The following is a 15,263-nucleotide window of genomic DNA, read 5'->3' on the forward strand; positions in this document are numbered from 1 at the left end:
CAGCTTCTCCAGCTGACAATCAAGCATTTGCAAAACTCTAGTGACCTTTACTACACAACACCCCAGCACCATCCCCCAAAGTCTGAAACATGAAGTCAGTTCGGCTTAAGCTAATGAGAAGCAAAACCCCACATCTGAAAAGAATGCCTCACACAGACTGTCAAAAACGAACAGAAACTGTTTATTCCAGAATTTGTTTAGACCACCCCTCTGCACAAGGTTTGGGCAGCCCGCGATCACATTCTTGCTTTCTTGTCTACAAAAACATCGGGTGTGCCAAGAGCGTGTAAACCCCATGACACACGCCACATAATATGAATCATTTTATCATCCAAATCCCAGAAGGGAAGCTTCACAGCTGGAAGATTCTGGAGTGGCTGGACAGACCCACACCTTGTCCCACTCTTCCATCAGAGGCCAGGACTCACCTGGAGGTCAGTGCCCCTTCCCCCTGGGGCACTCACCTGCCAGCATCCCCACCATTTTGTCCCTGCTCCCTCGTCCACCTGCTAGGGATGGCACACCTGACAGGGCCATCCCAGGAAGCCGCGCTGAGCCTCAGGCTTCCTACCTGTAACATGAGGGACACTCCCACGAATACCCCTGCAGAGTCAGGAAGAGGGATGGGCTACACAAACCATCAGATGCTTTTGAGATTGCTGGTTGTCAACTATGCAGTGTCTTCCCATAGTCCTCGGGCACGTTGCCTCTGGACCCCACCCCACCCCCAGCCAGGTGTCTTCAGAAGCATCGTGCCCCACCTTTACCACCTCTGTCCTGGCGAAGCCTCATCCCAGAGCCGGGCAGCACTTTCCTCCCATCCACCCAGGAGAAGGACAGATCCTCTTCCATCTACCAACTCTGTGTGTGAAAAGAATGCCTTCAAATGGGTTTTCCAAGACGAAACTCCATCACTACCCCCCTATCATGTAGCTTTTGTTAAGTATTTAGAAAATAAGACTACTAATAATTTCTAGCAAACTCAAAGCATTATCATAAAAATTGGGTAACGAAGTGAAATCAAGTTAAAAGAGAGGAGTTCTAATAACAGGCTATTGTTATCAGTGTTCTCCAGTGAAGGCAGAAGAACCAATCCACTCGACATCATCGTACACTTGCTTATTGCGTGAACAGTGCAATCGCTACATAACGCAGATAAAACACCAATGCAACGCACCACACCTTCCGTTAGTCAGGCTCCCGAGGCTGAGGCGGCCCCCAGGCTCTCCGTCATCACTCCCGCTCCTCCCCGCCTCTCACCTCAGCAACGGCTTTTCCAAGTTTACTTGTCCTGCATTTTCCCTGATAAAGCTTTGTAATGTTTGGGTTTTCTTAAAAATGTTAGTTTTTCTTTAAAATGTTCCACAGCTGAATCCAGGGACAGAGGGGAGGAGGGCAGGGCCAGGCAGGGCAGCGGAGCGGGTGTTTATGGGGGCAGTGTCCGTTTTGTGAGATGAGAAGGTTCTAGAGACATATGCTGGTGGTGACCGCACAGCAAAGTGAACGCAGTGAACACCACTGAATTGTGCCCAGATGGTGTTCTTATGTGTATTTTAGCAGAATTAATATGGAAAAAAATTTCAAATGATGTAACTGGAATTAAGACTATTAAATGAGATTCTATGGGTTTACTTGCCTTATTAAGTCTGCTTCATTTACCTATTTTTTGAAATGATTTAATTTTAACAAGGGGAGACAATAGAATTGCTATACATGGATAAAATAACTCCCACGTGTTAGGAAAAATAAAAATGAGGTTTTCTAAATTTTGCTCCTCCAAAACTGTGTAAGGAAAAGCACGTATATTTATAGTCAGTGTGTGCGTGGACATTCCCACGTGGAGCCCGGGAGCCCAACCTTGTACTTCTCAGCACTACATCTCCTGGCAGGAGAGAGGCCAAGGGATGGGACGGTTTGTGCTGGAACTTACCAGGGTCTGTCCTGGAACTTACCAGGGTCTGTCCAGGCTGGCCCTGAGAGGCTCTGTCCCGGGTAGCATTGCGTGCTGTGGGCCATGTGCCTTCTGGAACTGTTCTAGAAGCACCCTGACTCTCCTGGGGTCCCAGAAAGACTTGGCTCTGGGACCTTGGAGGGAAAACACCTGCTGTCCATCCCCAAGAGAGCCATTTGTGTCTGGGGAATTCGTGGGGGACCCTTGGAACCCTGCCTCCGCTGGGAGGAAAAGCCCAGAAGACAAACTGTGTGCAGAGCTCCCCATTCACCAAGCAAAACCAGGGCACGCGGTCATGAGGCCGGCAGGCAGCACTGCCCACCACCACACAAAGTCTGTTAGGAAACAAACACGAAGTTACTTTTTATTGAAGAACATTCTGTTCCAACTTGGCCACACTCTGTGCGGAATGACTGGACGCCAACGCCGGTCTCCCAGCAAGGGGACCCTTAGGGGGAGCATGGAACTTACAGGCGTGAGTGACGCAGAGCAGCAGCGGCTGGTGGAGGCAAGGGACCCAAGCCCGGTGGTGCTGGGAGGCAGGACCCCTGCCCTGGCCGGCGCGGCCCCCTCACGCCTGTGCCACACCGGCCCGCGGTTAGCCATCGGCTACAAAGAGCTGCAGTTTGCCGTCCAGGCTGACCGTGGCGAGCTGCAATTGAAAACAAGATGTCATGTGGTCCAATCACTTTCAGGACAGAGAATCCTACACGCTTACAGTGTGTTTTCCTATTGCCGATTTTCCAGACCACAGAACAAAATGCACTACAAATAGTGAAATCTATACACACAGCAGGTACTGTCCTGATTGTTGACGACTGCAAACTACGTCCCACTGCTCTTCTGATACTTGTGAGTGCCTCGGTCAGGATCCATGGTCGACATTCCAGGGAAGGGGACGGGACGGCCTCTGTAAGCCTCTGCCGGCTCTTGGCCACACACAGGAGCCAAGGAGCCCCGTCGCTCTGGCTTCCCACCATCCTGCTCCCTTGCCCAGGGTGGAGGGCGGTTCGCTCGGTGGGTCAGACAAGGCCTCTTCCTGCCTTGTCCCCAGGGGCCAGCTGGTAAAGCCCACCTGCCCTGTGAACTCAGGGACGGGGATCTGTGTCCTGGGGAGCAAGTCCAGGCAGTGCCTGCTCGCTCTCACGTCAGATGTCTCAGGTGGATGTGTGCATGGTGGCCTCACCTGTCATTCCCATTTGGACCGAATGTGGGCCTGCTATGGTGATACCGTGCCTCGCGTTCTGCATTTTGAAACGTTACACGAATTACCACTTGGACATCCACTGTGACTTCAAATCCCATCAACTCATACTCCTCTTGCCCAAAGAAGCCACCACAACCCTGACCTGGATGGATCTTTGAATCCACTCTTCATCCAAATGACGTAATCAGCAGCCATGCCCTCGTGATGCTGTGGCTTTGCCCTGCGGCACAACCACTCAGTGTGACCTTCCTGCCCCATCCCCAAGGCCACCATATCAGGGTCCTCACCTCCTCCTAGAGCTGCATGATCTCACCCCGGTGACCCTCGCCCCCCCTTGCAAACGTCTGCCAATTCAGTCGTCCCAAGTCTGACCGTCCCTTCGGCACCACGGTCAGGAATCAGAACAAGATCCATGAGGTCAGTCAGGGTCCTCTGGACTTGGGTGGGGTGTCCCCACCCACATCTGTGCCTCTGTGGGTGTGTGAGGCAGGTGTGCTCCCCAAGCCTTTCACAGCTGGCCCCTCCCCACCTGCCTACTTCCAGCTGTTCCTGACACTACAGTGAGTGACTCAGTACAAGAGTGGTACTTGAACCAATGCTGCTTTGCTATCTTCAGCCATATTTCGGTTTAGTGCCCTCAGTCAGCCCACAGCTGGGGCACGCTCAACCCACCGGCCGGGTAAAGAATAAGATGACATCACGAGAAGCAACATGCATGTTTATGGCCTTTGATTTTTAAAAGCCTCTGCCTTAGAAAAGGTAAAATATCTGTAGGAAAATAGTCAATAGGAGACAACTTGGCTGCTTCTGTTCCCACAGATCTAGATGTTCAAAAAAGAGAGAAGAGAGGACAGTGGGGTGCAGACCCTTGACTCCAGGAGTCCAACCTTCTCCTGGGATCATTCCCTGAGTCACGCCTGGAGAAGCAGGTGGCAGACACCAGACACCTGTGGGGGCTGCAACGAGGGACAGCCGCCCGTCCCAGAGCACAATCTAGGGGGCAGCCAACACTGCACAGCGCGGTGGGGAACTACGCAAATCCCCTACCCCGGCCCTGGCCCTGGGCCCAGCGGAGATGCTGCACAGACACGGCCCAGGCCGGCCACTGATGAGGGCCTGTCCATTGTCTGGCTCGTCGTGTGTGCTCCAGAAACTTCCCAACACCCCCAAGAAGCCTGTCTTGGCCCCAGCCCGTTCGAGGGGCTCCATCCTCACCTGGGGGAGGGGCATTTGGAAGCTCTTTGTGAGGCGCTAAGCCGGTCCCTGAGGGCTCCACCTCACGACCTAGCCACCTCCCAAAAGCCCCCGCCACCAACGCCAGTGCATCCTGTCCTTTGCAGAGCCCAGATCAGGGTTCGGGGTGGCGTGGAGTTACACTGACCATTAGCCAGAGGAGGCGTGCAGGAGAAGTCAGCGCACCCGAGGGTGTGTGCTGAGACCGACACTCTCCACAGACGGCGCGTCCACTAAGCCATCCCCGTGAACTGACACTGGCCGGGCTCAGTGTCCCCGCGACGCGAGGGCTCGGCTCACACACCCCGCTGTGCCTGCAGCTCCCCGGGTGTCTGCACCTCGCGCTCCCTCAGGAAACATATCCCCACATCGCCTCGGCTTTCCCAAAGCCATTGTTTTTCTTCTTTTCTTAGATATTGTTGGGTTCGAGACATCCCAATATCTTAGGTGACAGATCATCAATCTATCAACAACTTCCCGGGAGGACATTTTTATGTTGATTGACACTGAAGGGTCTTTTCTGTCATAAATGAGTAAGTGAATCAAACATCAAAAATGCAGAAATAACAAAACACCATTTCTGAGTGTTTATAGCACAGCACGATGCCCTGTCTGGCGTGTGTCTCTATTGATACTGATAACGATCCTGGAATCAATACAGAGACCCTGCCTCGGGAGTCACTGGAGGAGCCACTGGACGCCGTGCAGAGGGGCATCCAGGATTTCAGAACTGGAATAAAATTTTAAGCCCCTTCCAAAGATTCAGCGTGGTGATCACAAACACAGACTTGGAGTCGGACTGTTTCTACCACGTGTCTGCCGTACGGCATGGGGCAAGTCACTTCCCTCTGCTTCCGTTTGGGATACATACTAGGGTGACATTACCTATCCTGGAGTCACAAGGGCTCTATCTGCTCATGCGTATAAAGCACACACCAGAACCAGACACGTGGGGCACACTCAACAAACAGTCAAAGGACCAAACAGGTAAAGGACAGATACAGATAAAAATCTGCAATTTTCAGACCCAATACACCACTTACGTAATCCTGAGAGTGACAGACTGATGTTTACAGTCCAGATTTTGGCCTGAAAATGTTTATTGTTTTGGAGGGAGAACCTGGTTCTTATTTCAAAGAAATGGCTAAAACAAAGATTTCACGCTGGAGCAAAACTTCACTTATTCACAACTCCCCCAAATAATCTTGTGCTCATGGACATGTGTCAAATTTATTTTAAAATTTGTCTCTAATTGGACTATACCAGACAATGATCATAAACCACACACATCTGGGGTAAAAAAAAATGAGGTTTATCTGTTCTAAATACCTCAGTCTGCAAAACACTGCTACAAATCTCATACTAATGACATCTTACAACATTAATAACCCTTCCTTAGAACATATCTTCAAACAACATAAAAATAAGTTTCAGATGGCTGAGGCACTTCTATTTCCAAACTTTAGAAACATTGGGAAAAGCAACCACATCCAGGGCATAAACACAGTAGCTCTTATTCCCGTGAGTTTCATTTGAATTTGGCTAGGAATTCAACCTCCGAGGGTCAGATCTTCATCTATGGAAATGGAAGGCAAGCTGTGCATTCCTGGCTGTCTGCATTAGTTGGTCCCTGGGGCGCAGGTGCCCTTCGGGGGTGAAGAGAGCAGAGGGGAGGAGGGCTTGTCTAACCACATGGGACACAAGACGGTGACAAAGTACAGCCCAGAACGGGAAGACAGAGTCCCCGACTGCTCTGCCCTGAGGGCCGGAAGTTGCCGTGAGAACTCACAGGGGGCTGTGGCTAGCTTGGTGGTGAGGGACAGAAACCCAACTTGGATGAGTTGAGCAGAAAGGCATTTAATTATATGGTTATTGGAATGTCTAAACGAGCTCACAACAAAAAAGGACCGTGGAGTCAGGGAAAGCCGAAGCCATAGGATCAACCATTACCAGCACCCCCCGTCATTATCACCTGTGTCTGCCCCAGGGAACGTTTTCCTCATTCTTTTTTTTCTTTGGAAACCATGAGTTTCTAATTCTCCGGTCCATACAGCCAAATAAAAACAAAACAAACAAACAGAACAAGCAGCAATAAAATCTCATCTCACTTAAGCTCCCAGGCTTCAGCCACTGTTTCCTGCTGGCTCCAGTTTGACTGTGGCCCTAGCAGGCTCATGGGTTCAGTAACTTGCTACTCCCATGATAACCATGTGGGTAGAAAGTTCCCAGAATGGCAATGAGTCAGAAAGACAAACTATGAGGGGCAGGTAAGTCCCCTTCCTTCAGTAAAGTCAGGGCATGCCAAGAGAGGGTGTGCGTGCTGTGCACTGCAGCAGGGTGCTGACCTCGCCGCTGCTCTCGTGAAGCCGAGGCTAGTGACTCCTGGAGGGACTCGCATTCTGAGCTTGGACGGGCCTCGTTCACTCACATAGTTGAGCTGCAGGAAAATACAGACCAGCCTGGGAAAGGAACTGAAAGCCAGGTGACCCATTTATGACATCACTTTTTGCCCAAGGAAATCAGTTTCTGTGAAAGCAAAGTGTGTGTGTGTTGGGGGGACATCTTGGGCTTTAACTGCCATGTGAACACAGAAGGTGAGGATGTGGGGTCTCATGATAAAGGGAGTTGTGCCAAGAAACCTGTACAAAGTCAGAAGATTCATGTGTTTAGACCTGAGTGAAGCATAGACAGGGAAGCCCACCTTGACACCAGGGAGACAAGACGTCTCAGCCTGAGGTGAGGAAATCACCTCCAAAATCCATAACCAAGGGCAGCCCGTAGGGAGTTTGCAGTTTTCACTTATGCTATGTGATATAAAGAAATCCATATCAAGGAACTAACTAAAAAAGTGGTCTCAGCTGCTAATATTCCCAGAGCACCCAGCAGAGCAAACCTAAGACCACCCGGACCACTCCTCCCCAAAAGCCATGCAGGACCCTCAAGGATAAGCTCTGCTGAAGGTCATCTCTGGACCTTTCCTTATGAATTATAGTGGACACAACACTCGGCAGGAATGGAGTACTGAACACTGTAGACAACGCAGCCATCAGATATGGTCTTTGGATCAGTATGTTTAAAATGGCTAGGAACATAATAAAAGGATACCCTGTTATAATACAGAACTGGAAGACTGAAAACAAAGTGAAACTAGAAATAAGAGTCATTGAACATAAACTTACAATTGATGGATTAAGAGCTGATTAGAAACAGCTGAAGAGAGGATTTGTAAACTGGAAGGCAGGTGTGAAGAAATCACCCAGAATGTAGCTCATAGAGTTGAAAGGATGGAAAATGTGAAGGAGGCTTTAGATGACAGACTGAGTGTAAATATTCATTTAAAGGGAGTTTCAGAAGGAGAGAGCAACAAGATTGGAAAAGACAATATTTGAAAGGATAATAGCTAGAATTATCAAGAATTAAGGAAAACTCAAATACTTATTGAGGAAACAAAATGAACTGTAGGAAAGAAATAAAAATAAACACACAGCTAAATTTATATTAAGTCTCCAGGACAATACACACACTAATCTTTCTCCATTGGTGGCCTCATTCTGAAACCTTATCACGTGGAGTGGGCTTACATAAATACAAACACCTACCCCCACTCACAGAGATTAGGTTTCAATGACAGCAGGTGAGGCACAAGGGTGACACTAAAACACAGGCCCCAGGACACCTGGGTGGCTCAGGTGGTTGGTTAAGTGTCCAACTCTTGATTCCAGCTCAGGTCACAATCTCAGGGTCATGGGTTCGAGCCCCACATCAGGCTCTGCACTTAGCACAAAGGCTGATTGAGATTCTCTCTTCCCCTCCCTCTGTCCCCCTTGCTTGTGCTTGCTCGCTGTCTCTGAAATAAATAAAATGAAATAAATCTTAAAAAAAACACACACACACATAGGCCCCAACTGACTCTAAGGTGCATCAAGAATCGAGGTCCATTTTTTTACATACTGCTCATTTTTTCAGTTTTAAATATTACTGTCAGTTATTGAGCATTACCTTTGTCATGGTGTCCTTCATTAAAAATAAATCTTTAGTTTTTATGAAAATAAATTCATCAAATTTTTTGTCTCATGTTTTATACTTTCCAGGTTTTTTTTTTTAAGTTTTATGAAGTCTTTCCAAAGCATAGGTCACAAAGCTACTCTACATTTTCCCTTATTTATTTATAGTTTTACCTTTCACATTTAGATATGTAAATCATTAGAGGTATGCATATTTAAATAGAAATACAGTTTTTTTTTTGTTACTGTACAGATCCAATTTTCCCTAAACATTGTACTAAATAATTCATCTTCTCCCCATTGTTCTATGGTGCCATATTAATATGTATTGAGTCCCCAAATATACATGGGTCTATCTCTGAATTCTCAATTATATTCCTTTGGCTTTATTTCAGTTCTTGAACCAATGCCATATTATTTTTATTTCTATGGTTTCATATGTCTTTTTTTCCTAAAGATTTTATTTATTTATTCATTCGATGGAGATAGAGACAGCCAGCAAGAGAGGGAACACAAGCAGGGGGAATGGGAGAGGAAGAAGCAGGCTCATAGCGGAAGAGCCTGATGTGGGGCTCGATCCCATAATGCTGGGATCACGCCCTGAGCCGAAGGCAGACGCTTAACCGCTGTGCCACCCAGGTGCCCCTATGGTTTCATATGTCTTAATATCTGATAAAGAAAATATAAAGTTGACTTTGCCTTTTATGGATCTTTTTTCTCCAGTAAATGTTTTTTGGAATAAGTTTACTGAATCCTGCTGGAATTTTTGTTAAGATTGCAATAAATTTATAAATTAGTGAAGAACTGGCATCCTTATATTAAGTTGTAACTTAAATTATGAAAGGATATGGAATACTATTCAGATCTTCTGTGCAGTTTATTAGAATTTTAAAGTTTTCTCCATAGTTATTTGTTTTCTTAGTTAAGCTCCTAGATACTTTCAAGTGTTATTTGTTATTATAAAGGAAATATTATTTTTATTTTAATTTCAGTTAGTTATTACTGGTATATTGATTGTTGTAACTAGATATTACACGCAGCAACCTTACTGAAACCTTGCTGAATTATATTACTTCTAAAAGCTTAACGATTCTATTAGTTTTTCCAGTTAAATGGATCAAATCATCTGCAGATAATGAGTTTTATCTCTCCTCTTCCAAGTCTTTTTACTCTCATTTGTTTCTCTTTGTTTTATTGATCAAATCTCTGATATTATGTTAAAAGGAGTTTTAAGAGTAGATATCCTTCTCATATGCCTGATCTTAAAGAGAATGCATGTAAAATCTATTAAGTATAATATTTTCTATAAATATTGGCAGATAACCTTTACCAGATTAAGAATCTCTTTTCTATTCCTACTTTGTTAGATTTCTTTTTAATCCAAACAGTAATGGACTTAAATGCTTTTTATGTATCTACTGAGATAACACAAAGTATTTTCTCTTTATCAAAGTAGTGAATTAAGTCATTAGATTTTCCAATCTTGCATTTGGAGATAAATCCTACTTACTCAAAATGCATTTTCAAGGGTGCAGCTGAATTCAACTGGCCATGCTCTAGTTAGGAGTCACATAGGTTTGTCCATAACTGAAATTGGCATATAACCACATTTTGCATTATATTTAGCTGGTGTTAGAATAAAAAATGCCCTACCCTCACTGTGAAACAAGGGGAATTCTTATACATTCAGTGCTGGTGGAAGGGAAAATTGGCCACTTGGAAAACATTTTGGTACTTATCTTATAAAATAGAACATACATTTTATATACAACCCAGAAATCCCATACATAGGTTATTTATCCAAAAAAAACTAAAAACATGCATTGGCACAAAAAGGTGTTCATGAATGTTTCTGCAGCTTTACTCATAATACATACAAGCTGGAAACAACCAGAATTTCCACAAATCGGTTTATGTATAAACAAATGTGAAACCATATGATGGAACAAACTACTGATACGTGTAACCTTATAAAAGTCTCATAACCATTATCCCACATGAAAGAATAAATACACCAAACACATAGTGTTATATCCAAAGTATATGACTTCCTGAAAAGACATAAGGAACAGAAATCAAATCGGTGGCTGGGGTGGGAAGAAAAAGCTGACTACAGAGGGACTCACAGGACCTGGGCGGCAGATATTCTCCCTCCTGACTCTGGTGGGATTTGGTATCTGATGGGAGACATCTCCATAATGATTGTGGGGCAGGTTGTATGGCTGTATCCATCCATTAAGTCTTATTTAATTTTATACCATATAGAGCGAATTTTACTCTATGCAAACTATTTACCAGTAAACATTAATTTAAAAAATACAATAAATGAGGGGCACTTGGGTGGCTCAGTTGTTAAGCATCTGCCTTTGGCTCAAGTCACGATCTCCATGTCCTGGGATCAAGACCCATGTCAGGCTCCCTGCTCGGCAGGGAGTCTGCTTCCCTCTTTCTCTCTCCCCCTCTGTGCCTCCCCACTGCTTGTTCTCTCTCTCTTTTTCAAATAAAAAAAATAAAATCTTTAAAAATAAATTTAAAAATGTAATAAATGCTACCATATGTTAGACTAGCAAAGTAGATAATGGGAGTTGCCAAAGATTATTTAAAATAAATCACATCCAAAATACCAATTGGGTATTAAAAAAAGTAAGCCTTGTGCTCTAAGTCATGAGCAGGCTGCAGAGAAGAATGCTTGTACTTCAGGTGAGTGAGACTCGCTTGTACAGTAATACTTCATTTGAAGAAGTAAGAGCATATATCATAAACCATATTTTATAAAACTCTAGGTGTTTGCACATGCAGCACGTAAACGAAGACGACACCTTCTGTACATACAATAGAGAAATCCTGAAAAATGGTTAATAACCAGAGGTGAAACAAATTTGGTTTCCACTTCCAGCAGGAACTAAAGAGTACAAAGAGAATGAGACAAGCACTCTGGGTTGTAAATGCAGAAACCCGCTGGTCCTTAGTGCATCTCTCACATGGATTCCAGCTCTAACGACACGGGCTGCTAAACTGCTTCATGTTTGCTCATAGTCCGCCAACCTCACACAGGCCCCACATGTCCTGATTTCCTTTTCTCTGTGTCTCCACAGGTGCTGAGACCTTTTCTTTACTCACTGAGGACCATCGTCCAAGTGCATGACAGGTGGGGCAGATCACACAGCTCTGCCTACAATACGTTATCATTTTAACAGGGCTGAAAATGGCCACTTTTCTCCAAACTCAAGATTCTCTGGAACCTTCATACTTTCCCTATTCCCTATCCAAAATGTACGTTAGAGGGGAGGGGGGTGGGGGAATGGGATAGACCGGTGATGGGTGGTAAGGAGGGCACGTATTGCATGGTGCACTGGGTGTTATATGCAACTAATGGATCATCGAACTTTACATCAGAAACCAGGGATGTATTGTATGGTGACTAACATAATATAATAAAAAAATTTTTAAAAATGTATGTGGCCCATCAGTAATAAAAGACAGCAGAGCACAGCGCTCAGCATAGTGTGGGGCGGGCTGCCATTCACCAGCTGTGTCATCTTAGTGACACTATAATGACCTCACGCGCCTGAATCCCGTTCCCAGGCTGACCCACCCTTCTGGGCCTCCTGGCGGGAGGAGGGCTGGCCACTGGGGAACAGGGCCAACCTGCTCTCAGAGGCAATGGGGAAATCCCAGGAACACCAAATAGGAAATTGTGGACTTCCCACAGCTCCTGTGATTGGAGATGGCCATCGTCACGGATACTTCATCTAACACAACAGGTGTAAAGGAGACAAAACCCAGATGTGCCATTGGAAGGAAGAGAGAAGTTCATGTCATCATTTAATTGAGATGGACGTGGCTTCCTGTCTGATGAGAACGTGTGTTCTTGTGTGGATAAGTCAGCTGCCAGACTCTCTGTTTGAAAGGTTGCCAGGATTTGCCCTTTTGTGTGCTTGGGGAGATCTCTGTGGTAGATGAGGGGAAAGGTCTGGAATTTCCTCACAAAGAAACCACTGTTCAGCCTCATCCAGCAAAAGAAGAAATGAGGAGTTTCTCCAATGTTTCCTAATGCGGGATTGTAAGATGACATTCAATGCTACTCTTCTTACCCAACTGCTTCAAATACGATTGGGGGCAGCAAATGTGAGAATCCAAAATTCCCCCCGGTGGGTGGCCAGTGTAAATGCCTTTCTCCACGTGCACAGCATAAGGTGTTGGTTTTGATGTTGCTTCACCCAGGATTAAACCTCCTTGTCCTGTGACATTTCTGAATTTTACTTGTTTGGGGTTAGCAGATAACTGAACGGAGGACTCTCCAGCTCTCTTTCCCTCTTTACCCTTGTAAATGAGACCTGGACACCAGTAGGGACAAGACCACCTACAATCTCGCTGTGAATGAGGTGTGAAGGACAGAGAGTCCCAAGCTAGCGGACCAGTTACTGAGTAACCAGTAACCTCGGGTAAACTATCCAGTCTGCTTGCACCTCAGTTTTACCATCTGTCAAGTGGGGACAACAACGTAACTATGCTTCAGAACGTGGACTGATGTATGCATACGCACACGCATGACACATACAGGAACACAGGTCACTTCATAGCAAAGATGATGTGTCACATATAAGACACACGGTTGATGTGGGGTCACTCAGGTGGCCGCTCTCAGTCCCTGACACCATGACACATGAAGCCCCCGAAAAGGAAGCATTTTTATGCCCACGTCACGCTGTGAAACCCCTTGATCAAACCCCTCCTAACTCCCCAGTATCTGTTTCTGTTGATACATCATCATTAACTTGAGTCACACGATTCCAGGGGTGAAGGTAAACTTAGAGAAAAAACTAGTGTTGTTTTCTTTTTTTAAAGTGGTTAATCTGGTGTGTGAAAAGTAGCAGAGCTGGAAGGGGCAGATCTGGGTGGGACCTGCCCCTCTGCTGCGTGCCGACCCTCCAGCGGGGCCCTCGCCAGACAGGCTGCTCGGCGTCGGCAGCAGAAACTGCAACCGCACCTCACAGGCACCCAGCCCGGACAGAAGCAGTGGAGACGAAGATTCACGCTGGTCCGTACCGCAAACGTTCGCTTCATGAGCCCTCACGGCAGAAAAGAACTAGAGAACACACCCTGTTGCCCACGTCCGTTTCTTTGACGGATTTCAGAAAAACGTAGCATCACATGCGGCTTCAGGGTGCAGCCAGCCTCTCTGAAGAGGCCTGTGTGACGTCTGACTGGAATTCCGTGCCTCCGCCTGAGGCCACCATCCTGATTACTCAGACTTCATGAGGGACAGTGGCTAGCAGTCAGACCCCGCTCCTGATCAATTAGCTCAGAGTTTCCGGGATGGGCAGACGTGCCCAACGTGCAACTGACGGAGATCTCCAGAGATTTCAGTTCTATAATTTCATTACCTCTCAAATGTCTCCAGTTCATGGTAAACATTTCCACTTTGTTTAAACTTGCTGAAGTCCAACACGGGACAATGTTTCGTGGTCGCCTTCCGGCCCCTCCCCTAGCTTGTTCCAGTAATCCAACTTTGCCAACTCTGCGTTAGTGGCCTTTCTACCCCGTGTGCAGGTGGTGGGGCAGGTCCAGGCCAGATTTGGACAGGGACACATGGGTCCGCCAACGGTGGGCTCTCCCAGGTGAGTCAGTGCTGAACAGTAGCCCAGGGAAGTGTTAATTCTGGAACAGTCTGGTTGGAGGGCAGGACCACAGAGCATGAAGTGCCCACACAGAGTCTGTGGCACATTTCCTCAGCACGAAGGCTTACACCCAGGTGTCCTGGCAGGAATGGAACCCAAGCAATTGTGTCCTTCCTGACCTTGAAACTTCCCTGTGTTGCTATGAGAATGGATTTATCCTGTGTGCTGTGGGCTCCTGGGGGAGCAGTTCAAGCTCATACTGCAGCAAACCCAATAACTGGCTGCTTCCCACGTGTGCAGCAGACAGGCCCTGAGCGACGCTTAGATACCATGCTGGTTTGTCTCGGAGAAGCTCTGGGTTCCTGCAGGACGAGCTCTACTTGTAACCATGCAGATACTCTCTTAAGTAACTGCCCTACGGGTTGGAACACAGGGATCTGGGGCCTGGGGAAAGCTCAGCAGGGGAGCCCCCTGGAGTCTCCGTGCACCCTCCACGGAGCTGGACACCAAGTGCATGGTTGCGTCTGTGTTTGAAGCAGGGAGGTGGCACTCTGCCAGCTCTGCACCTGCCCGACAGATGGAAGGAGGCCGCTGGACTCGGCACACAAAGTGCACACTGCACGCGTTGCAGAGGCTCCACTGGGAGGCGGGGTTCCTCGGCATTCTCAGCCTCCAGTGTGGACAGGCAACTACAGGTGTGTGCAGTACGTCTAAAGCCTCACGGAGCTGTCGCGGCTGGAAATCTCCAGGGAGTGAAGCCGCATCACCCGAACCACCAGAAACTCCACTGGTGTTGATGGGCCCAAGTTCAGGAGCTGAGCTGCCGAAGAGCAGATCCGCTTTACGGGCTGTTCTAGACTGACCGCATGTCACTGCCCACATGCGCGTGTCCACACGCACACACAATGCACACTGAATAGAAAATACCGTACGGGGAGAATCACACACGTGTTCCATCACGTAGAAAATCTGCTCAGTGTTACAGACCCAGGGACATCTGTAAAAGGAGGAGAACGGAAGTTCAGGTCCCCCGGGAAGCGAATGCTGTCGGCGTGCAGTCGGCAGCGGAGGAGGAGATGACCAATGGGAGAATGTGGCCGTCTCCTCAAGGGTAACGCTCCAGAAATTTTAGTAGGTTTTCCTAGACTAAGTGGAATGAAATTCATGGCAATGACTCTAGAGGGTGCCTACTTTGGGGCAGGGTAGACAGAGGGGGTACCTAAAAATTATTATTATTATTTTTTTAA

General features: G+C 46.9%; 1 protein-coding gene across 1 annotated transcript in view; it reads right to left on the bottom strand.

Moving 5' to 3' along the window:
• Positions 1-2,302: 2,302 nt before the first annotated feature.
• WDR27 (WD repeat domain 27) overlaps positions 2,303-15,263 on the bottom strand; it is a 167,224-nt gene continuing 154,263 nt past the window's right edge. The window contains exon 28 of the mRNA XM_034669488.1: positions 2,303-2,603. Coding sequence (XP_034525379.1) covers positions 2,550-2,603 — 54 coding nt within the window. The 3' untranslated portion in view covers positions 2,303-2,549. The remainder of the gene's footprint in view (positions 2,604-15,263) is intronic.

Source organism: Ailuropoda melanoleuca, chromosome 10 (genome assembly GCF_002007445.2).
Source record: "Ailuropoda melanoleuca isolate Jingjing chromosome 10, ASM200744v2, whole genome shotgun sequence".
NCBI lineage: Eukaryota > Metazoa > Chordata > Mammalia > Carnivora > Ursidae > Ailuropoda > Ailuropoda melanoleuca.